Genomic DNA, 22671 nt, shown 5'->3' on the forward strand with positions numbered 1-22671 from the left:
TATAAAGAAAAGCTGCAGCCCTTACACAGCCACAGGCTGTCTGATTAATTTTAACTTTTATTAAGAGCAAAATGAAATTTGAGAAATAAACAGAGAATTAGAGACACAATAAGCCAGAGGATTAAAAATTAAAATGCTATTACTCTTTGCCTTTCAGTGAACCTGTCCACAGGACTTGTTGGTAAAGCACTGTTCAAACACTTTGGGCAGATACTGTGCAGAAAGCAGGAAACATTGCAAGGGAAGGCACAGGAAAAACTCATCCAGTGGTTTGTCTTGTCTCCAGAACACTTTGGAGAAGAACTGTGCAACATAAATATAGAAAGTAAAACTTTTCCCCTAATCTCACTTCTGAACTGCATAAGTGAATTTAAATCCTGAAGCAGTTAGGAACCATGGTCTTTTCTAGGAGATTATTTGACACAAAACAGATCCAGCAGTTGGTCAAAGAGAAGCCACAAGAACCCCAAATTGAAAAGAAAGGTCTGTCAACAGCTGCCTGAGCCAAGATGTTGTTTTGCTTTAAATATTTTCCTTTTCCCCTTGATTAATAATACTTGTGCTTTTTTCCCTTCCTAGGTGTATTTGCTCTCTTCTACATCAGTAACAAGTTCCGAACCTATCCCTTCACCTTCAAAGACCAACTAATTATTTCCTACAGCGGCCTTCGAGGAGCCAGCAGCTTCTCTCTTGCGTTCTTGCTTCCAGTGAATCTCTTCCCAAGAAAAAACCTGTTCATTACAGCTACTCTTGTAGTTATATATTTCACCGTGTTCATCCAAGTAAGTGTATTTCTTAATGGATTGCTTTTGTAGAATCATAGAATGGTTTGGGTTGGAAGGGACCTTAAAGATCATCTAGTTCCAACGCCCCTGCCATGGGCAGATGTGTTGTGGTCTAATCCTACTCGGCAGCTAAGCACCATGTAGCCGCTTGCTCACTCCTTCCCCCCTGCCTGCTGGTGGGATGGGGAGGAGAATCGGAAAAAAAGTAAAACTCATGTGTTGAAATAAGAACAGTTTAATAATTGAAATAAAATAAAACATAATTATAACAGTAATAATAGTAATGAAAAGGGAGATAACAAAAAGAGAGAGAAATAAAACCCAAGAAAGACAAGTGGTGCACAATGCAATTGCTCACCACCCGCCGACCGATGCCCAGCCAGTCCCCGAGCAGCGATCAGCCCCTCCTGGCCAACTCCCCCCACTTTATACGCTGAGCATGATGTCCCATGGTATGGAATATGCCTTTGGCTAGTTCGGGTCAGCTGTCCTGGCCAGGGTCCCTCCCAGCTTCTTGTGCACCTCCTCACTGGCAGAGCATGGGAAACTGAAAAATCCTTGAGTTGGGATAAGAGCTGCTTAGTAACAACTAAAACATCAGTGTGTTATCAACATTATTCTCATACTAAATCCAAAACACAGCACCGTATCAGCTACTAGGAAGAAAATTAACTCTATCCCAACTGGAACCAGGACAGCAGGGATACCTTCCACCAGACCAGGTTGCTCCAAGCCCCATCCAACCTGGCCTTGAACACTGCCAGGGATGGGGCATCCACAGCTTCTCTGGGCAACCTGTTCCAGTGCCTCACCACCCTCACAGTGAAGAATTTCTTCCTTACATCTAATCTAAATCTACCCTCTTTCAGTTTAAAGCCATTACCCCTTGTCCTATCACTACATGCCCTTGTAAAAAGTCCCTCTCCAACTTTCTTGTAGCCCCACTTTAGGTACGGGAAGGCTGCTATCAGGAGACCTTATATTTCATGTAATAGAGGTGACTGAAAGCTTCATAGTGAAGATTGCATTGAATTTACTCTTAAACTAGGAAAAGCTATTGTATTTTATGGCCAGATTTAGCACTGCACTGTGTAATTACCCTTTCAGGGCTTTCTAGGTATTATTAAATAACTTTTTCAGAAAGTACATATTGAAAACCTGTGTCTTCTGAAATAGTCAGGGAAAAGGGCACTTTGTTTCTAAAATCTCTTATGTTCACTCCACATGTTCTTCCTGGTGCTTCCAAATTAAGAAGCATTTGAACTTTCCACTTCAGCACAGAATCATTCTCTACTAGCGGTGTATCTCAAACTGAACAGAAAACAATATGTCTGTTCTATGAAGGATTTTGAATTTTTTACTTTTATCTTCATTCATCTTGGAGATCAAATGAGAGCATTTTGAAATCCTTTGTAAAAGAATATTAGAGAAAAATAAAGCAAATAACTCAGTTTTGTAAGAATAGGTGTCTACTTCAGATGTTTGTGTTGTTCCACTTGGCTTACACTGCTGTACCTGGAAGAACTGGATCTTCTGGAGGTCTCACATCCCATGTTCTGTATTTTCCCATACCAATGCCCCAGATATTCCAGGGTGCCAATGGAGCACCATGCACTTGTGATTAGGTACTTAGATTCCACCAGAATGTTTCAGGAAAAACATTTTGTTTCTATTTCCCCTTACTAAATGCTATTCTGTAGCAGTGCAATAAAGAATTGGGAACAGCTGAAAATGGTTTCTAAGTGAAAAAAATGCAAATATTTAATTCTAAAAATGTTGAAGAGGTTTCAAGTTTGTAAGAACCTCACAAACTTAATGTTTTCTTTCAAGTGAGTGCTGCTTTGAAGAAGGTTAGTCAGCTACTTTACAAAGTTAAAATATGTCGATAAATACAGTCTCTCTTGAAAAAACCCTGGTGTTTAATTTTTTTTAAGTCTTTGAGTTTTAATCCTCTTCTGTATCTCTCCATTCAAGTAATAGATCATTCTTGTGCCTAAGACACTGTTTTCCTAATTGATTAAGATTAAATCCTTTTGTTTTCTTTCTGTTTTTTCTAAAAGATAATTAACATTTCAACTTGTTGTTCCAAATGCAGGGAATCACAATCGGACCATTGGTCAGATACCTAGATGTTAAAAAGACCAACAAAAAGGAGTCTATCAATGAAGAAATTCATGTGCGAGTAAGTTTTTTGTATCAGTAGCTGGCATCCTAAAAAGAAGAAGAGAAAGGGTATGCCAAAAGAGCTGGGCAGAGGGGGGCATTTGGTAGCAGCGGCATTCAGTGGATTTGGACACTGAATGCTTTTAACGACATTTAGAGGAAACCTTAGGCATAATTTTTTAAAATATGATATCTCGTTTATATTCATAGTGACTATCATAATATGGTACTACAAGTGTCATGGTGTAGCAGGGCCCTTACTTCTTGATACTGGTGACCATGGGAGGACAGAAACAAAGGCAGTGTTTACAAAATGTGCTCATCATCCTTCCCTGCTAGATTTGTCGGATACCTTTGTTGCCATCTTTTGACTGGTTCTAGACACACAATAATGGCGTATTTGTGGTGACATTATTTTCTTATAATGACCACTTAAAATTTTTCCATGTTTGTTTCATTTCTTTAGTTGATGGATCACTTGAAGGCTGGTATTGAAGACATATGTGGACATTGGAGTCATTATCAGCTGAGAGATAAGTAAGAATCTCTTATTGCAGCCTACTATAATAAAATATCCTATCTATCATGTAAAATACAATAGGTAAATAGAATAGGAAATCAATCTTGTGCCCCATAAAGCTAAAGTAGCATGAAAATATTTGGGATGTGTGCAATATCTCTTTTTAAAAAGTGAACTCCTGAGTAACCATTATCTCTTGGGAGCGCAGTACTCATATATTGCCTGTTAAATTGCTTCTGCACAAACAAGCAGAAAATAAGCCTTCTGAAAGAAAAACATAGCACATGAACTCATGCTGCAGGCATCAGCCTGTGCACATAGCTTTGGCATAAATCTTAGATCTATGGCAGTGATCCTTTAGGTCTGGATTTAGAACAGAAGCTATGTAAGCTGTCAGTGCTTCACTGCGTCTTGCTGTAAGTCTCCACAGCAAATATGATCCCTTGTTGGTGAGTATAAATTCAATAATAATTAGTTACCTGTCTTTACAGGACTTTGTATTCAGTAATATTTAAAATAAGAGTACTAAAGGTAATGGTTGAATTTAAATATCCAGTAGCATAAACAGATACTTTCAAGCTGGTCTTCACTTAGAAATGCAGGACCTGTGTTGCACCTTCTATAAGCAGGATGGGGTGGTTTTGTGAAGCTTTGCGGCTCTTCCAGGCACTGTCCAGAAGAGACAGACCTGCCATTCTGAACTGCTGTTCCCTTTACCTTTTCCTTAAGGAAGCCTTGTGATCTTGTTGGCCATTGCAGCATGTGAAGGGGGGTGTGGGGAGAGGCTAATCTTCCTTTTCCACAAACACCGAATGATGATGCCATGGGCTAAAAGTTATCCGTTAGGCTATGCCTAGACTTCTGTGCTGGATTCCTTTGTCTTACCTCTCAGCATCGCAACCCAGTAATCCAGCTGGGAGTCTGCTGGGACATGTGGCAACACCTTTCATGACCAGGTTTCTCCCTATGGAAATGAGGAATTAATTGTTGGAAGAAGGCAGCTGGTTTGCACCCACCTCTTGTCCCAACAGGGAGTAACGATGTGTCTAGGGCACATACCTGGACCAAGAAGCTAAAATGTCCTCTTGGCTCTCACAGCACAGAGCTAGCTTTAGGACATCCATGGGGACCACACCACTGCCTGGGCAATCAATAAGCTAAACAAATCCCTCTTGGAGCAGTAATTCCATTGGAATAGCTGCATTTCCACATATCGGTGAGAAAATGTTATTTCCCCTTATCTGACATCTACCCAGCAGGTATGAAAAGATAATTTTGTCCAAACTAGTATAAATGTAGCGTTTCAGTTCACAGGCAGATTCAAACAACACACTGTACGTGAAAACATTTAATGTAAGAAGATTGTATTAAAAGGTATTCCCTAGACTTATCTTTGAGACTTTAAAGACGTTTAGCATATGTATATCAGAATTAATTACCTGAGAGATGACACTCCAGGAGGCTTTCTGTTACACAGAAAAACATAAAGAGCTCTAATCCCAGTGGAGGCATCTGTGTACCTATCTGTGCCATTAATATATAAAAACTAGCCTTTGTTAAGAAAAAATGTACAAACTCTGCAGTGCTTTTCCTAGCATTGTGAAGCACATTACCTTGCTGTGGTAAACTGTTCCTTTGAAAGAAACATATAAGAAGATCTGCTGTTGTTCTGCTAAACGTCTGCCTGAAAGCACATACCTGTTCCAAAACACACACACCCATTCACATTCAAATTATGCCACACATTAGCGATATTTTACAATCTGCAGCATGCGAGCTCATAGTATCTTCCGGTCCATTCAATTTCACTGTTATTCAGAATACAAAGAAATGTATTTTCTCTGCTCTAATTGTCAGGATTCAGAATTATCAGCAGCATAATGGGCCCAAACTACTGTAACTGCTGGGCCATTTAGAGCCCCATTGGAGGCTGGTTGAATAGGCCAGGATTACTGTAAGAGCAGCTGCTGCTGTTATGCCCTACTAGAATACAACATTTGTACAAAAGCGTGGAGAGTGGCCATATTCTTTTCTGACAAATGTGGCGGTGTTATATGCAAACACGCGCCCAGCCCTCTTTTTTGCTCTGATTGCAGCTTGTTTCTTTCTTTTGTCTGGTGGGCTTTGCAATCTCTGTGGACCAGTAGACCATGCCAAGTGTCCCCCTAAAGGTCTCCTCTCACTAGGCCTTCAGGAGTCCACAGGTGCCTCCAATTTGGATTCCGTTTCCACCACTGAATTATATATGTATGTATTTGAATGAAGATCAGCTTGTACCACAGAGATAAAAACACATTTCTTTTTTTTACACTTTGATATTAATATCTCTTTTGCAGATTTAAGAAGTTTGACAATAAGTATTTGAAGAAAATCTTAATTCGGGGACACCAACCCAAATCCAGCATTGTGTCATTGTACAAAAAGATGGAGATAAAACTGGCCATCGAGATGGCTGAGAGTGCCATGAAAATTTCAAATTCATCCACAGCTTCTTTACAGTGAGTACTGATCTCCCGACCCTTTGCAGAGTAGGGACAGGAAGGACAGGGACAAAAATGAGGAAATACCCAAGGGATTTTATGACTTCAATAGAAATGTAGTTAAAAACCAGACAGTTATGAAAAGAGAAGTTGCTGGTTTGTGCTGGCAATTTGGTGCTCATCATATTTGCACTTTGGGTCTTTGTTCACAGAGTGAAAATTAAAAACAAGGACATTTTCTCTGTCCCTCTTCAATGATGGGCAGTTCTGAAAAGGACTCATGAGTCAGGTGCAGAAGCCACTCTGTCTGCTTTAAATCACAGCAGTGGTTCAAGGTGGCTGTACTCATCAGTTACCTGGCCAGTGGGTTTTGCTCACCACTGCTAGGTGCCGAGAGACCTGCAGGAGAGTTTAGAGCACAGATCCCGACTCCATTATCCAAATCATAAATTTTTGCTGAGAGCAGATTTCCTTGCAGCATTTGCAATTTTTGCTATTTCAGTTTGCAATCCCTCAAACTGTCTTGCTACATTTTGGCACTTTGTGCCAAATTTGTCCAATTAACATTGAGAGCAGCCCTGTGGAGAACAACTTGGGGGCACTGGTGAATGAAAAGCTGGACATGAGCTGGCAAGGTGCACTTGCAGCCCAGAAAGCCAACCGTATCCTGGGCTGCATCAAAGGAATTGTGGCCAGCAGGTCGAGGGAGGGGATTCTGCCCCTCTGCTCTGCTCTGGTGAGACCCCACCTGCAGTTCTGCGTCCAGCTCTGGGGTCCTCAGCACAGGAGAGACATGGATCTGTTGGAGTGGGTCCAGAGGAGGGACACAAAAATCATCAGAGGGCTGGAACACCTACCCTGTAAAGAAAGGCTGAGAGAGTTGGGGTTGTTCAGCCTGGAGAAGGCTCCAGGGAGACCTTATAGCAGCCTTTCAGTACTTAAAGGGGGCTAATAGTAAGGATGGGGACAGACTTTTTAATAGGCTCTGTTGCTATAGGACAAAGGCAAATGCTTTTAAAATAAAACAGGGTAGATTCAGAGTAGATATAAGGAAGAAATTTTTTACAATAAGAGTACTGAAACCCTGGCACAGGTTGCCCACAGAGGGGGCAGATGCCCCATCCCTGGAAACATTCAAGGTCAGGTTGGATGGGGCTCTGAGCAACCTGATCGAGTTGAAGATGTCCCTGCTTATTGCAGGGGGGTTGGACTAGACGACCTTTAAAGGTCCCTTCCAACCCAGACCATCCTGTGATTCTATATTTCTATGAAACAGTAACGCAACTTGGCATCAGACAGACCAGGGGAGAAAACCAGTGGGATCTCCAGAGCCATCACTGAGGGAACTACCCTCTAGGAGAGAAGTCTGTAGAAATCTTTACTCCTGCATACTTTAACTTCTGTGCATGTATTTATTCTCACCTTGCAACCCACTGTCCAGAGTGTGGGTATTGCTAATGGCACTTGTCCCCACAAACTCTTTCCTGGGCTCCCGCCGGCCACTGCTGCTGCTACTGCCTGCTCTCTGCTGCTGCATCCCTCAACTCCTCTCCATTTTGCAGCAGCCTCTGGCAGGGCACAGCATATTTTCATTTTTGAATGATCATCTCAACCCATACCAGAAATTCCAAATACCAACAGGACATTAAATTAAAATCTTTCTTGAAACTTTGGCTTAATCATGTCAAGATTCATCTGCTTTCTTGAAACTGATGTCAGCATGCAGCGTAAGAACTAACCCTTTTCTTTTTAAATCATTCTTTGCTGAACAGATGATATTAAAAAAGATTCCATGTCTGTTAGGCTCCTTTCTGTCTGCTGTATTTCCTTAACTGTTCTGAGCCAAGACAAAATGGGCAAGGTTGGTAGGCAATCTATGGCAATCAAACCACATTCCTCTTCTTTTCTTGAGGGAAAGAGAATATAAGACAAATTGCTTCAGCGTAGTTCAGAAATTCTCTGCTGAGCTGAGAATTTAGATTGAAAAATGTTCTATAATAAACAGCTGATATGATGGACTAATTTTTGCCAGTTCTACTCTGGCTGTAATTGAATTTTACTGTGCATCAAACTCCGATGCACGGGTTCTCATACTGAGACAGCCTTTTTAAAAATTAAGTGTCAACTTCAAAAACAGAGTGTAGCCTGTGGCTCAGAAACATTCTGATTCTTGGAGGCTGTGAGAGTATTCTAGGAAAATATGTTCTTCCAGCTCTGTTCATTGATAGGTGTCTGCTGTTAAGCGCTGGAGGAGAATGGATAGTGAGCTAGCTGTTGGATCTTTGGTTTGAGCCAATGCAGCAGTTCTTATATCCGCATTCTCCTCAGTAATTAAGTGAACCTGCTTAAGACTAAAAGGTTTCTAAATGTATTTGTAAATTGTTTGATTGTTATCATTGAGATAGCTTGTACCTAAAGCCCCTGTCTTCAGTGAGGATACAAAAATCTGGCCATGAGCAAGCGGAGATTTGAAACTGAATTCCAGTGTGTGGCATGTAAAGTAATATTTGCAGTGCCAGGGTAGTGAGAAAACTCTCACTAGCATTTCTGATCAGTTCTGCAGCCTTCAGGCACGTGCGGGGAAATGCTCTATAACAATCAAAGCAGATCTCCATTGCTGTTAATTAGCATCATTCTCAGAAATTACATTCATGCTGGTGTGATTCCTGCAGGTGGAGTGGGTATCCAATATGCAGTAAGTATTTCCAGTGTGGACTGGAGAAATTTGCCCATGGACTGTGCCACAAAGAATCCACATTTGAATGAAAATAGAGCATTTTGTTAGGATGTTTTGGAGAATATAGAGCCTTAGAAATAAGGATAGAAATGGCAAAAGCAGAACCAAGCAGATATTATGAAAACTGTGTTGGTATGGCTATTTTTGGAGGAAATATGCCCATTAGAGGGAGACGGTTTGATGCAGAGCTTACTTAATGTTGGCTTCATATTACTGCAATACTGACTTTGGTAAATCTTAGAATGTATCAATACAGTACAGATCAGAATCAAGTGCTGTGTTGTCATTTGTGGTGGTACAGTTGCGCAAGAGCTGTGCCTGATGAATGTTACTTCCTGCACAGGACTAGTGGAGATTGGTGGAGAGTTCACAAAGTTCAGAATTTTAGATATAATATAAAAAAATCATCTCACAAGGTTTGTGCAAGGCATTTTATTTTCTCCATGTATTAACTATCTCCATGTCTAAAGAAGAAAGAGATACTGTCATGGTACTCACTACAGAGAGACAGTTTTCATGACTTATTATCATTTCAGCATTTTCTTCATAAATATATCTCCTGTGCTGTGCTTTGTTGTAACATGCTGGAAGATTCAGTAACAACAAAGAAATAGCTTCAGTAAGGATTGCTTTATGGTTTTGGTAACATACCAAACTTGTCCAGGTCTTTTTGAAAGTTCTTTTTTAATGTATTGTATATTGCAAAGTGTAAAAGCAATCTGTTCCTTATTACCATACCTGTGCATTGTTATCGGTTGGGTAGGTTAATACCTAATCCCACAAAAAGAATAAACATTTTTTATTTGTGCTCCTGAACAATACAGACTTCATGCTGTTTGTTCTCTTGCTATCCCAGCTCAGCTAAAACTCAGGGAATTTTATTTATTCTATTTAAGTCACTTTAAGAGCAAAACGATAAGCCTCTAAATGACTTAGGACGGGCCGCTTCTGTGCTGGCATGTGAAGGGGGCCAGGTATGCAACTGGAAAAGTAAAGAGATGACCTGATGTCTTCCCAGTGGAGTTTTGCTTTCCTCTGTTTAGCTGCTTTCCCCTGTTTATTCCCAACTGTAAGGTATGAAGACCCTGTGGAGACACTCAGTAAAGTGAGGACCCGAGAGACAGTTATTCCCTATGATGTCAAAGCCGCTTACATCAACTATGTCAGTTCAATTTGCATTACACAAATGAGCCAAACCTGCATTTTACAGACCACTACTGACTGACAGGCTAGATTGCCATTAGTCCCCAGGGCCTGTGCTCGTGTTTGCTTTCCCAGGTGTACCTAGGGTCTCTCTGTTGTCCAAAGGGACAGCAGCTAGGGGCTGCTGCTGGCAAAGAGTCGGGTTTCTTTGCTGTGGAAAGTAGCATACATGGGCTGTCCCACAACCTTCAATATGCCAGACCCAGTATGGAACAAAGGCACATTACATCTAAACCTGGAAACTTGGTGGCATCCCTGGATTCTCTCAGTGTTATCCCTGAGAGCTGAAAGCAAGTGAAAAGCCAACCAACCCACCCAGCTGGCCTGGAATTGGGTCGTGGTGATGGTCTTTTTTCCCTGCTGGTAAATACCTAGCTTTGTTGTCGTTGCTGTTGTTGAGAATTGATAAATGTCAATTAAACATTTGTTGGGAAGGATTTTTCAGGGCCAGGATAAGAATTCTGGTCAAATCCAGAAAGGGATTCCTTTTCTGTCACTGTGGCTTGCCAATAGCTGAGTGGTAGACTCATGGGTCTTTCTTTCATGTCTCAGTAAGATCCTTAACCTATTGGTTACCCCAGCCCTACCTCTAACACTACACCTTAACCTATTGTCAAATTCTCTCTTTCTTTTTACTTCATGAAAAATTTGGCAGATCTTAGTTTTGGTCTGATGCAGAATGAAAACACATTCCAAAACCTTGAAATATATCAGGAATAAATTCTTATGTTCCAGGGACTTTGTACAGGGCCAGGCCACGAGTGCTCACTGTCTACTTGATGGTAAGAGGCAGTAAAATGTAGAATCCAGGTAGCTCATGATGGTCTTACAAGTTTTCAAGATGTTCACGTTAGATTATAGCACAGAACAGTGGTAATCTTGTTAAAGGAGCTGTAATCGCAAATTCCAACCTTTTTCCTATGTTTACACCATAATCTCAGTTTAGCTTGAATCCACCTTCCTTTGCCATTAAAAAAATTTTGATTTATTTTAGAGGGAGTACAAAATAAATGCACACAAAGCTTGGGCAATACTGTACATTGATCGTAATCCATTCTTTAACTGCACAATTTACAGATAACATTTCAAGGACATCTCCTAGCTGAGAACAAAGATTTGCAATTACTTTTTTTTTTAAAAAAAAGAGGCAAGAAAGCAAAATGGAGAAAGGAAAAAACCAGAAACAACAAGATGAACTCAGACTGATTCATCCTGGATGATCACTATCTATTTCCCTTTCTTTTCTTGGGAATTCAGCCGAACGCTAACTCTCACACAGATTGACCGATTTAGCAAAAGCAGGTAGCATTTCACAGCAGCCCTCCTCCATTGTTTTGCTGGTGAAAAAGCCAGGCAGCTACCGGTGACTGTGGGCTTCTTGTCGCAGTTTGTTAAAAATACAAAGATGATTATCTTTTAGGTAGTTCTTTCATTTTAAATGGAGAAACAGGCTCAGTAGCAAGGAAACCCTCTATGTTCTCCTCACCACAGGGCAGGTCTCTTGGACCCCTTGACCGGCGCGTGCTTTAGTTCTTAAGGCTTTACTGCCCAATCTCGAAGGAGTTAAAACCAGTAGGACCTCAAGGCCCAGCGTGGTAGACCACGCTGAAGAATGTATTCAGACGGAGGAGGAAACTTGCAGTGCCTTCCTGAACGTACAGCTGGTTGTTGCCCAATCTAATCCTTAAACATGAACTTTCTTAGGAAGCTTTGAGAAAGAAAAGGAGAGTTTCTGCTGCCAGCTGTATGGTGTCACTGGTCACCGCGAGGCTCTTCTGTTCTAGCACTAAGAATAGACCATGCGTCGTTTCATGGGAATGGTATTTAATCAACTCATTAATATCCTATTTAAACTTCTCTTTTATTTACAGGAGCGGTAGAAATCGGCGTGCGCACAGGCTCTCCCCCGCAGAGGTGGAGTCCATGAGAGACGTCCTGGCACATAACCTATACCAAGTGCGACAAAGGGTGCGTGGGCGACCTGCTACGGCGCAGCGTTTGCAGGCCGAAAGCTCTCGTTAGCGTAGCCATGGCGGGTGGTAGCACCAGGACGGTCAACGCCGGTGGGAGATGTGGGCCCGGAGCTCCCACCCGGGACCTGCATGGGGAGGGGAAGGAGCCCTGGCTCCGGGCTCGTTCCTGGGCGGAAAAAGAGGAAAGCGTGTTTATTTCTGTCAGCTTTTCACTCAGAACCTGGGACCGAGCTGTAGAGGTCAGGCTTCCCTCTCCATGCACCCACGGGCGACTCAGCCACCCGCTTGCCCAGGCTGACAAACAACCCCCTGAGGGCCCAGGTCCTCTCCCCGGGGCCACGCACGGCCTCTGCCGTGGAGGGAGGCTGGCCGGCTGGGTGGCCAGCGGGAGGGGAAGATGGCTACCTGGCACAACTCCGCTGGGGGGGTGGGCGGACCAGCGGCCACGAACGTTGCGTAGCCCAAAGCCAGCTGAGAGTCAGGCCGGAGGATCCACGGTCCGTGTAGGAGCAGCAGTTTACCCTCGCCACAGGAGGAGAAAGGCATAAAAGATAAAAATTCTACCTCCTCTGGAGCTTCACTTCACACATTTGGGAATTTGGGAATTTTCTTCCCCATAAAATTGGGGTGATAATACCTCAGCAGGGGTTTGTTTTGCAGAAATTTGCCCTGATTCTGATGCAGCCCAGTGTATAATACCTACTTAATTCAATCTCGGGCCCAGAATATACAACCTAGTGCTCTCCTGCAGCAATGAGTGGTAGAGGATATATGACGGTAACCTTGAAATCACACAGATGAATGGGGCTAACTCGTGTAACACACTTTTACTAGAAAATGCTAGGCTCTGCTCATTTAAATGTGTCATTATTAATATGATATTCAGTCCTAATATTGTTTGATTTGCCATCGCCAATTATCCTTATGATATTAATTTCTTATCTTACCAGGAACAATTTGCATATATGGCTGTCTCTCAGATAACTGAAATGAACCCTCTCTCTTCAAAATCAATTACAGTAATGACTATTTGTACCAGCCACTTCCTATGTGGTGTTGAGAACTATGTGCTTTTGGAAATGAAAGATCGGAAGTAAAATAATGCCACTTCTAATACTTCACTTTCAATTCTGAAAGCCTGGTAATGCTCTGGCTCACCAGACCAACTTTACCAGGACCCTTGCAAGCAAGACTGAGACCAGATTCTGCTTTTTCAGAGGGCTTATAAACTTAAGTGAATTTTTCTCTTTAAGGCAGATAATTATTTCCCTCTTTTGACTAGATGTATGCGATGATAAATTTAAAAGCTTGTCCTAAAAGATGCTCAGTTTTAAGGTAATATTTAGGTGTAGTTTGTCCAAGTATGGAAAGGAAACTCAGCTCTACATCTCATTCTGGAGCTGTACTCTTCTTAACATAGTCTTTTGCTCCTGGGCACATCTGCAACTTGCTCCTGGCTCAGTAATACTAGTATTAAGGCTCAGAGGTGGGTTAACCAGCTATTTCTCTCTTGAGACCTGCCTCAGATCAGAATCTCCCAATTGTGTGATGAGAAGAGGGATGACAAAGGGAGGACAAGCCCAGAGATGTTAACAGCCCCATGTAGGTAGGTGTATTTTTATGATGCACTTTGAGCAGGCAAGAATCTATCAAAAATGGCATCAAAAGGCAGCCCTTGAGGTCCGAGACTTACAGCTGTGTTCGTGCTTCCTTCCGTCTTGCTCTGCAGCAGCAAGGTTGGTGCGAGGCTGCATTTTTCGAGGTGATACCAAAGAGATCTGTGATGAGTTGGTGGCCGAGCCGGGGCAGGTGTCCCCTTAGCTCCCTGATTGACCAGACTGCGCAAGGTTATTAACATTGCAAGGGCAAAGGAAATCAGCTGGGTGTATTTTCTGTTTCAGGCACCAACATACAACAGACACAACCTGCCTACCAACACAAATGAGAAACAAGCCCAAGAAATCCTCATCCGTCGGCAGCACAGCCTGAGGCAGAGTTGCAGGAAGGGAAACAGCTTACCTTGGGGTAGACCGGTACCTATTATGTAAATTATTATTCATGTAAAAAATGCCTCTGCTTCTCTGTAAATAAGGAAAGGACACCCACTTTTATATGCTTTTTTGCAATAATTAAAATTGATACTTTCCCCAGTGTCCTCATGAAGCACCTAAGAAGAAAGTGCTTCACTTATCATGTGGACAGCAACGTTTTTATGTCCTACCTCTATACGTTGGTCAGAAATCAGATATTATGGCTGTAAGTAGCAAAATAATGTAACTTGCGTTGTTTTGGCCTGTGCAAAACATAGTATAATCACAAAAGGCATGATGCAAAGCCCTTGACACCTGGCACTGACAGTTTGGGCTCTTGATAAGTAAGAGTAAGGTTTGTCTGATCAAATGTAGGCGTTGGATAGCATAGACATTTACAGCAGAGATAATCACAGTTAAGGAAGAGAAATAAGTTCTTGCTGTGTATATTAGTTTTTTTAAAGTTGTCACCTGAAATAGGAAAGGTTAATCTTAGAAGAATACATTTCTTTCTGCTGACTGTAAAAAAACCCATAGGGCTATTATATCAGACACAGACATTTTCACTGGAGCTGACATTGAGTTCAGCCATCCAAGCCAAGCATTGATCTTATTCACAGCTCTAATTTGGCTGCAGAGGTGCAGAGGCACAACAGAAAAAGCCTATAACCATCCCACTTTACCATCCCACCAAATAAGTGCAAATTGTGGAGGCAGTCACAGGCACTGCACACATTTCTGTCTCATACACAGGCTAGGACGACGGAAGTACGCTACCTCTCTTTGCCTCAGGGCCCCAGCCAACCCACTAGACGAAAAACCAGGCGTGTTGCTTTTACAGGTAATGGAAGTGCTTTACTCTATATCCTACTCCAGCAGTGAAAGAAACTTGGCCAGTTGCTCAGTGTATTTAACAGTACTAAATGAATACTCCCATGGAAGTCCCTGACCTCTTTAAATGAGCTACACCCTGCTCTCCTATCTTTTTTATCTATGTTGTTTGTATGGTCATTACTGCAGTAGTTTCTGTCTTGTTCCAGCACCGCCTAGTTTTCTCTTTTTCCCTCTTGCACAAATATTCCTGTGATCCCTGCAGTCTGGCTTGGCCGTGAGGGCATCCGTGTAAACCCCTGAAAGAAAATTATCTGTTCCCTGCAGCCCCACAGACACAATTCCATGCAAACTTGGTAGGAGTTGCTGGACCCGTAGCCCAGTCGAGGCGAGGCTGCCGCGGCTCTGTGCCCCCAGGTCCCACCAGCAGCAAGGTATTCCCAACGGACATCCCCCCACACCATAATTCAACGTACATGTACTCACGACCGGACACACAGAGCAGTGCAGACAGGGCACAGCGCTCACGCAACTGCGAACAGCACCAATGGCCTCATCCTGGCCCCCTCTCTGGCTGATCAGGACGATAGCCTGTTAGTGGAAATTTATATATACATACATGCTATCTGAATCCCCCAGTAGCTGGCCTTAGATACACATTGTGCCCGGTAGCTGGCCCTGGACCTTCCATCTGCCCATTTGGTGGCACTTGGGCATGAAGCCCCTGAGGACACAGCCCCATGGCAGCTGCTGGTACTCAGACCTACACACATGCACACACACACGTACACACACATACAGAGATGCTCTTCCTCCCCACCCCATGCACTGTAGATCCTTCCAGGAGCTGCCCTTGGACAGCCAGGCTTCCTTGTAGCAGGCTCCTGGATGCCCTGGTCTCCCATTGCCTCACACACAGGGACACACACATGCAAACCCGTCTCTTTGGTACCGGGTCCAGATGATGGCCTCACCAGTAGTCAACCACAGACCCCACGGTCTCTTCAGTCACTGGTCTGGACCTCCTGCCCGCTCCAGTAGTGGCTCACAGACCTTCTGCTCTCCCCAGTCTCTGTCCCAAACTCACGGTTGCTCCAGCAGTTGGCTCCCAAGCCTCTTATCCTACTTGATGGCTACTCTGGCTTGGTGATTGCTAGGGATTTTGCACTGACATGTGCACCCACACAATATACGTGCATCCCTCCAGCTGCTGGCACTCAGGCCACACAGAATGGGGACGTGCTGACCAAGGAACACAGAAGTGGAGTTAAATGAGAAAACAGGCCAGACTGTGCTGATCAGGTGCAGGGCATTACCAGACACATGTACTGGCTGGCCCTTTTTATCCCCTTTTAACTCTATTTTCCTGCACTTGTTGCTCTCCAAACTACCCTGATCCCTTCTTTTCCCTGTCTTTGGTTCCTGCCCTAAACATCACATCCTAAATCCTGTATGGTCCCCAGATGCCCTCCCCTGGCATCCCAGTAATGAGCCCCATACCCCTCCACACCTCACTCTGTGAGGTGCTCTGGGGAGAGCCTCTTGGCTGGCGCATCGTGGTGGGTCCCACCCTGCCCGTGGGAATGATCAGCCCCGTGATGGATCAGGGCAGGGGCTCAGACTTTTTCTTCTGGCTGGGGTACCAGGGAGCTCCTCCACTTGCCTTTGTGCCTCAGGGCTCCTCTGTGTTCGTGGAGATGAGCCTTTAATCACATAACCTAACAAAAAGTCCTGGCAGAGTCTCTCCCCAAGCAGCTGGTCTCTTCTCCCCTGTTCCCTGCTTGCTCTCTATGAACACTTCTGTAGTAATACTGGTATTACTGGATAAAGTTATATGTGGATAACCAGTCTCAGGTTATCTATGTACACCATAAAACGCAGACCCATCCTCACTTACACTCTAAGTAAGGAGACAGAGGTTAGGGATGGAGCAACACTGAATTGCCTAAGGACATGTTAGCAGAACAGTGTCACAGAAAACATGGAATTTAGGACACTCGAATGTTCATCATTGTCTCCATCTGTAGTCTCCCTGACGCCTTTCTGAGTTTGTTTATGTGAACCTGAAAGACAGGTGTCTTTCACACAGATTTGTGTTCCTTAGAAAAAATCATTCTTATTTCTGGCAAAATTAGCTATAGCGACTGAAACCATATTTTTAATTTTTGTCTTTGTATCAAAAACTTGGACAACAATGTTCGTTTCCTGCAGGTGCAAAATTTTTGTCTTCCCTTTCTGTTTTACTGTGAAAGAGATGAAAGCAAAAGAGAACTGTGTAGGCAAACTATCCCCTTGGGGCTGGGCATTCACACTTGATGGCAGCAGAACAGAAACCTATCGGGTCTATTCAGAGGGGAAAATAAAAGTTACTCAAGGGGATTTTTTTTTTTCACACAGCTGATTCTTTTCTGTTCTGTTTGTCAGGACATTGTGGTGGGGGATATGTGTCTTTCTAAAAGATTCAAATTGTTCTACACAGCAGCCTCAGACCTAAAACCATTTCAGACACTTTCAAGGGACCAAGTTCTGCTATAGCAGACAGGCATATTATTTCAGTGGGGAGAGAGGTAAATCCTGAAGCAGTGAATGCAAGTACATTTTACTAATAGCTAGGCCTGAATTTGAGCCCTGCCTTGTGATCTATCCAAATAATTAGACTTCTTGGTCCACCTTCTGGCCCCATCTTAGGTGCATTGCATAGCATTCACACCACTTTAAATGTCTGCAGCAGGAGGAAGCCACCTTAACCTCCTCTCATAAACTCTGTTAGGATGAGTTGAATTGCACTTGGGAACTGAGAAGAGAAATACTCAGATTGTAGGAAATTAGAATGACAACATCATATGTGCCCATATGCATTTACAGAGATAAATGCTACCTCTTCTGCCTATGCTTGGAAGCCCTTCTGGAACAAGCATCCTCCAGCAAGCTTGATTTAGCTGTTATATATAGAACGTGCAGAAGGTTTAGTAACTAAGAGGTCAGAAATGACCACAAATAAATCCTTAAACCACCTATCAGCTCTTCCTGCCACTCATACAAATGAATTATTTCTTTGACAGTATATATCATTCACACTTTGTAGCAGTGATGCTCCCAAAGGGCTAAGTAGAAGCCCTTTGAGTCTGAGAAAACCTATCCTATTTTATTGCTTATGGTGTGGTGTGCCCACAAGGCTGATGAGAAGCAGGTTCTGCTGTTAAAGAAACCTGTGCCCCTGTTTGGTAGAGGTAAGTGCTGGTGCATGCATTCTTACTTCATGCCAACTGTGAAGTAAACATTAGCTTAAAATAACTTAATAGCTATTAAGCTGCTATAGCTTGATAAATTTGGACTGTGTGACTATACCCAATACGTGTGCTTTAACTGCAGCAGGATGTAGTCTAATTTTATTATTCATAGACCATCATGTTTCTCTCCCCGAACCTCCTAGCTTGTTACAAGCTGTTTCTTAACTAATTTGCTAGTGCATAGTCAGACTAGAAGTGGCTTTAAGAAAAGTGAAAAAGTATATTCTATAAACCCAACAGAATGAGAAAGCCAGTTATTGGCCTATTGCAGGCAAATTTTTATTGTGTACTTGTGGCAAAGAAAGCTGGTAGGAGCAGGTCTGACACACCCAATGTAATCAAAGCACCCTGGAGTCAAACTCCTGGTTTCAGGTGAAACTGTTTTCTTCCCAGTTATTAATCACAGGTGACTGGTAAACTCGATTTTCGATGGCACGACAGCCTTCTCCTTTGTCACTTTTTTGTCTTCTGCTGTAGGTTTCACAATGACTTTCAACCATGGTACTAGGCACACTTGTGAAATTCTTAGAAAATTGAAAGCTACATAAAGGAGCACTCTTGCCCTATGAAGATATTGAGCAGCTCTGTGAAGGACTAAAAGATAGCTGAATATGCTTATTCACTGAGGTCTCAGGGTACAGGCAAGATCAAGAAAATCTTTTAAATATCAGCTTTGGGATGAAAATAAAAATTTAGCGTTATTTTTAGTTCTTGACTGCCCTTTTAATCTATAGTAACTTAAAATGCTTCACTTCCAGGGTTTAAAACCATAATGCTGCATTATATTGAATACCCTTTAACTGTCCTTGCTGATTCCATGGTGTTCCTCTTTTCTTCAAAATATGAATTATTTGACTATTTTCCTTCAGATCACCACAGAGGTGGCTCTGATGCTCCATTCCCGGTAATGTTCAGACCCCAGCCCCGACTACGGCCACCTGAAGCAAAGCACCGCCAGGAAGAGCTGATTCTGATGGCACATTTGGATAGACGAGCGGGCCCATCCAATGTGTCAGGTCGAAGAGGAAATTCAATCGGCCAGCGTCGTTTCACCAGAGCAGACAATCTAGCTCTAATGCCAAAGCCTCGATTCACTGTGGGAGAAGTAGAGGGGTATGAGTCAGAAGAAGAGACAGAAACGATGGCACCAGCCAGGCCATTAGACATATGAGGAGCAGCGAAGAGAAATGTTTGCGTCTCTAGGGCCCTTTGGGCACTGCTCCAGAGAAAATAACAAAGCTCTTACATGTACCAAACCACAATTTTCCTTTTGGGACCAGCGCACTTGTTCTCATATCACTTTCAAGTGCTGTATCAAGGTACTTAGTGGCTCGGAGAAGACTCAAATTCTTACATGTTTATATCAAGACTTCTTTCCCACAAACCACTGCAGGAAACAGGGGAACATGATCTTCGTAGAGGTTTGGGCATGGGTTTAAATGACAGTAGGTGGGCACACGCAATGGTACGTGTGGAAGCTGTTATTGCCTTCCTCTGTTCTGTACTATGGCCTGCATCCAGAAGAAAGAAACACTGAAGAATGTGCTTGGCACATGAGCACCCAGATTGGTAACTTCAACTTGCTGAGAGCTTTTGACCTCAGAATAGCTGAGATATTCCAAGAAAGAGTTAAAAAACAGGCATTATTAGGGCACCTAAATGTCATTGAAGATGCCTAAACAAGTACTTAAGTCAAAAGGATTTTTAGTGGACATTTTCAGCACTTGGGAATCTCTTGGCATCTCAGGTTTTGGCTCTGCAAAAGTGCCTAAAGTCAGTTGCTGTGATGGTCGTAACTTCTGCTACTTCAAAAAGTTTCAACATGTAGGCACCTATCATCCACCTACAGCTGTTTGGGATGAAAAAAGGAGGCATCCTGGTACATACAAATCCAGAGGACTCTTCAGGCAGGGGTGCTGTCAGGATGCCTTTTATTTGCAAATGTGGGATGGCAAGAATGTACACAATATTCCTGTGGTTCAGCAAGTGGGAGGCTTCACTGTAGCGCATCTAACCTCCATTCCCCACTCCCACCTTGCCAGAGGCTGCTCAAATAGGTGGACCACTCTTCACACTGAAGCTGGACCAGCACTGCAGATAGGAAGCAAGAAACTGGGATAAAAGGTAAAGGGAGCCTAACTTCATAGCCTGCTGGGTAGCAGGAAGGAGAGACTCTGTGTTTTGCTTCCAGTTTTTTGTAGGGTGTCTGCCTATGTTGTACAGAGAAGCAGTTGCAAAAAAACCAGAAATAACCAGGGGGACATGCACTGGAGCCCGTGACCTCCCAACCTTCCTATTGAGGTAAGAGAAGCAAGAAGCAATGGTCTTGAGTCATTTTGGATATGTCTAAAATCCCAGACACCTAGTTCCTCTGGCGGACCTCTCTCCTGCAAAATGGAAGCAGCATTGTCATCTGTGTCTTGAAACTGTAAGTGAGCTGATTTTATCCAAAGGGGTGATTTGAGTCCAAAATTCCATAAAGCCACCCTTACAGCTGCACTGAAATCTACAGCTGAGAAATACACAAGTTCAGTCATGTTTTCTTCAAGATTCCCTCTCTATCCTCCACTCAGAGCTTGCTTAGCTGCCCAACTCAAGGTCTGTAAATGCTACCGTAAGAGTCAGAGAACTAAGAATTAGAGAGAGCAGTGCCACCTTTATGTTTCTCTTTTTTATATTGCTATTAAGCGCTTGTATGTCCTGGTCTAGAAAAAACTTTTATGTGTAAGTTATGGCTTCACATTTCTTGAAATGGATTTCCATTTCAGGACAGGTAGCATCTAAACTTACAAATGTGAAAAGTGGCGCCAGAGGGAAAAAATAAAAGCCCTTTTCCCCCTTTTCTCATGTTTGCAGCTTTTCTGTTTAGCAGGTCATAATGAATCATCTGTACTGAAATTGTACAAAGCTTTATGAAACTTACATTCTGTTTGAATTTCCTCGTTGTGCCAGAGAAAATATACAACTTCCTTTTATGAAAGTAGTGGCACATTATTAAAAGAGGGTAGGATTTGCCTTTTGTACTGACACCGAATAAGCAATGAAATACAGTTCTGTACCTGAAAATTAACAAATAAACCCAGCTCCACAAAAGATGAAGTGCTCCATGTAGTTTTTAAACAAAAGCCTTGTGCCAGATCTCAATCCTGTAGCAAGTTATATTGACATATCATAAATCTCAATGCAAACAGTATTTCAAGAAAAATACAAACTCAGCTCTTAAATTACACTGTGAGCTACAAAGTTGCCATATGAAATTTAATTGAGAGTAAAATCAGCGCCTGTGTGAGGTGGTCTTTAGGCCACTGAGCTGACATAGGTGCATGGAGCGGGGTGACGGAGGTGTGGGACCTGCTGCTGTGTCCCAGAGTCGGGAGGGGATGGCATCTCCAAAACTGCCTGGTAGGTGATGTGAACTGGAGGCAATCCTTGGGGACAGCGATGGAGAGAAAGTGGAAATCTGAGAGAGGGTGAAGAAGGGATAGCCTCTCATCTTCAAAGGGAGGCACAGGAGAGAGATTAAACAGAGGAATTACTGTGAGCTGCAAATTCAGCATTTCCTCTTTAAGAAGATTTAGTCAATGGGTTGTCTGAGACAACTGGACAGATACAAACTGTGTGAGATGAGGAAGGTTAATGGGATGTCTGGAGTGGCATGGAAAGGGACTAGACATACATCATCAGAAGAGTCCAATTCTTTACTAAATATTATAAAAGTCGTGGACCATTTATATAATGACCCATTGTAAGTAGGGAGCAAAGCATTCAATTTCTAATGACTGTTTATATTAGGACTAGAGAAAAATAATCAAGTCTTTCTAAAATATAAATAAAACTAGTGCATAGCTGGAGTCAAACCTCCCTCTCTTGGTTCATTCCTAATCTTTCCTCTGACGAAATCAGTGAACCAGATCTTCAGAGGGTGTAAAGCCATATTGCATCTAGAAGTTAATAGAGCTCTCCCAGCTTTTGCAGTCTTGCCCCCAAACTTGTAAAGTCTATTTTTAGTTTTCTTTCCTAGCAATTAGAAAATAGGACTGGAAGAAAATTTCCTTCTGTGCCATTAGTTGCTGTTAATGGTTTTTCTGGCCATGAGCCAAGAAGCAATGCTGCAGATGCCTGTATAAAATATGTTCTAATATATAAAGTTGCACTGTTTATTGGTTTTCATGAGTATTTCATATTTGTAGACAAATAAGTTCTCCTTAAAGAAACACATTGCTTATGTTTTAAGTAGCAGTAACTACAGCAATGTAACCGTTACAAGTAACTTACTCAGTGTCTATAGGCTCTCAGGCCTGGTCCATAAAGAAAACTGAAGTGGTTTAGGACATGAATTTAAATCCACTGCTGGTGGATTTAAGTCCTCATGTGTGTGGGCATTCTTAAACTCCTTAACCTGGGCCACATCCAGGAAACTTGTGCTGATAATTTGCAAAGGTAAGTTAATTCAAGATCTCCTTTTTTTTAGACTGGTATGGTGCTATTTACTGGGGAATTTAAATTATACTCTAATATAAGGTGAATTGGCACAGAAAACTCATGCCCAGAAGGTGAATAATTATTATTCAAAATCCAGAAAGGAAATAGGAACTTAGGGTATTAAGACTATTTTCTTGGGGCAGGAGGATAGTGCAGGACAGGTGAGTTTCAGGAAGG

General features: G+C 42.7%; 1 protein-coding gene across 1 annotated transcript in view; it reads left to right on the top strand.

Moving 5' to 3' along the window:
* Positions 1–21385, top strand: part of SLC9A4 (solute carrier family 9 member A4) — a 38032-nt gene extending 16647 nt beyond the window's left edge. The window contains exons 5-12 of the mRNA XM_069770134.1: positions 580–782; positions 2881–2967; positions 3415–3485; positions 5805–5966; positions 11760–11856; positions 13763–13894; positions 14645–14732; positions 18882–21385. Of these exons, the coding sequence (XP_069626235.1) occupies positions 580–782; positions 2881–2967; positions 3415–3485; positions 5805–5966; positions 11760–11856; positions 13763–13894; positions 14645–14732; positions 18882–19183 (1142 nt within the window). The 3' untranslated portion in view covers positions 19184–21385. The remainder of the gene's footprint in view (positions 1–579; positions 783–2880; positions 2968–3414; positions 3486–5804; positions 5967–11759; positions 11857–13762; positions 13895–14644; positions 14733–18881) is intronic.
* The last annotated feature ends 1286 nt before the right edge of the window (positions 21386–22671 follow it).

This window comes from Haliaeetus albicilla, chromosome 25 (genome assembly GCF_947461875.1).
Source record: "Haliaeetus albicilla chromosome 25, bHalAlb1.1, whole genome shotgun sequence".
Taxonomy (NCBI): Eukaryota; Metazoa; Chordata; class Aves; order Accipitriformes; family Accipitridae; genus Haliaeetus; species Haliaeetus albicilla.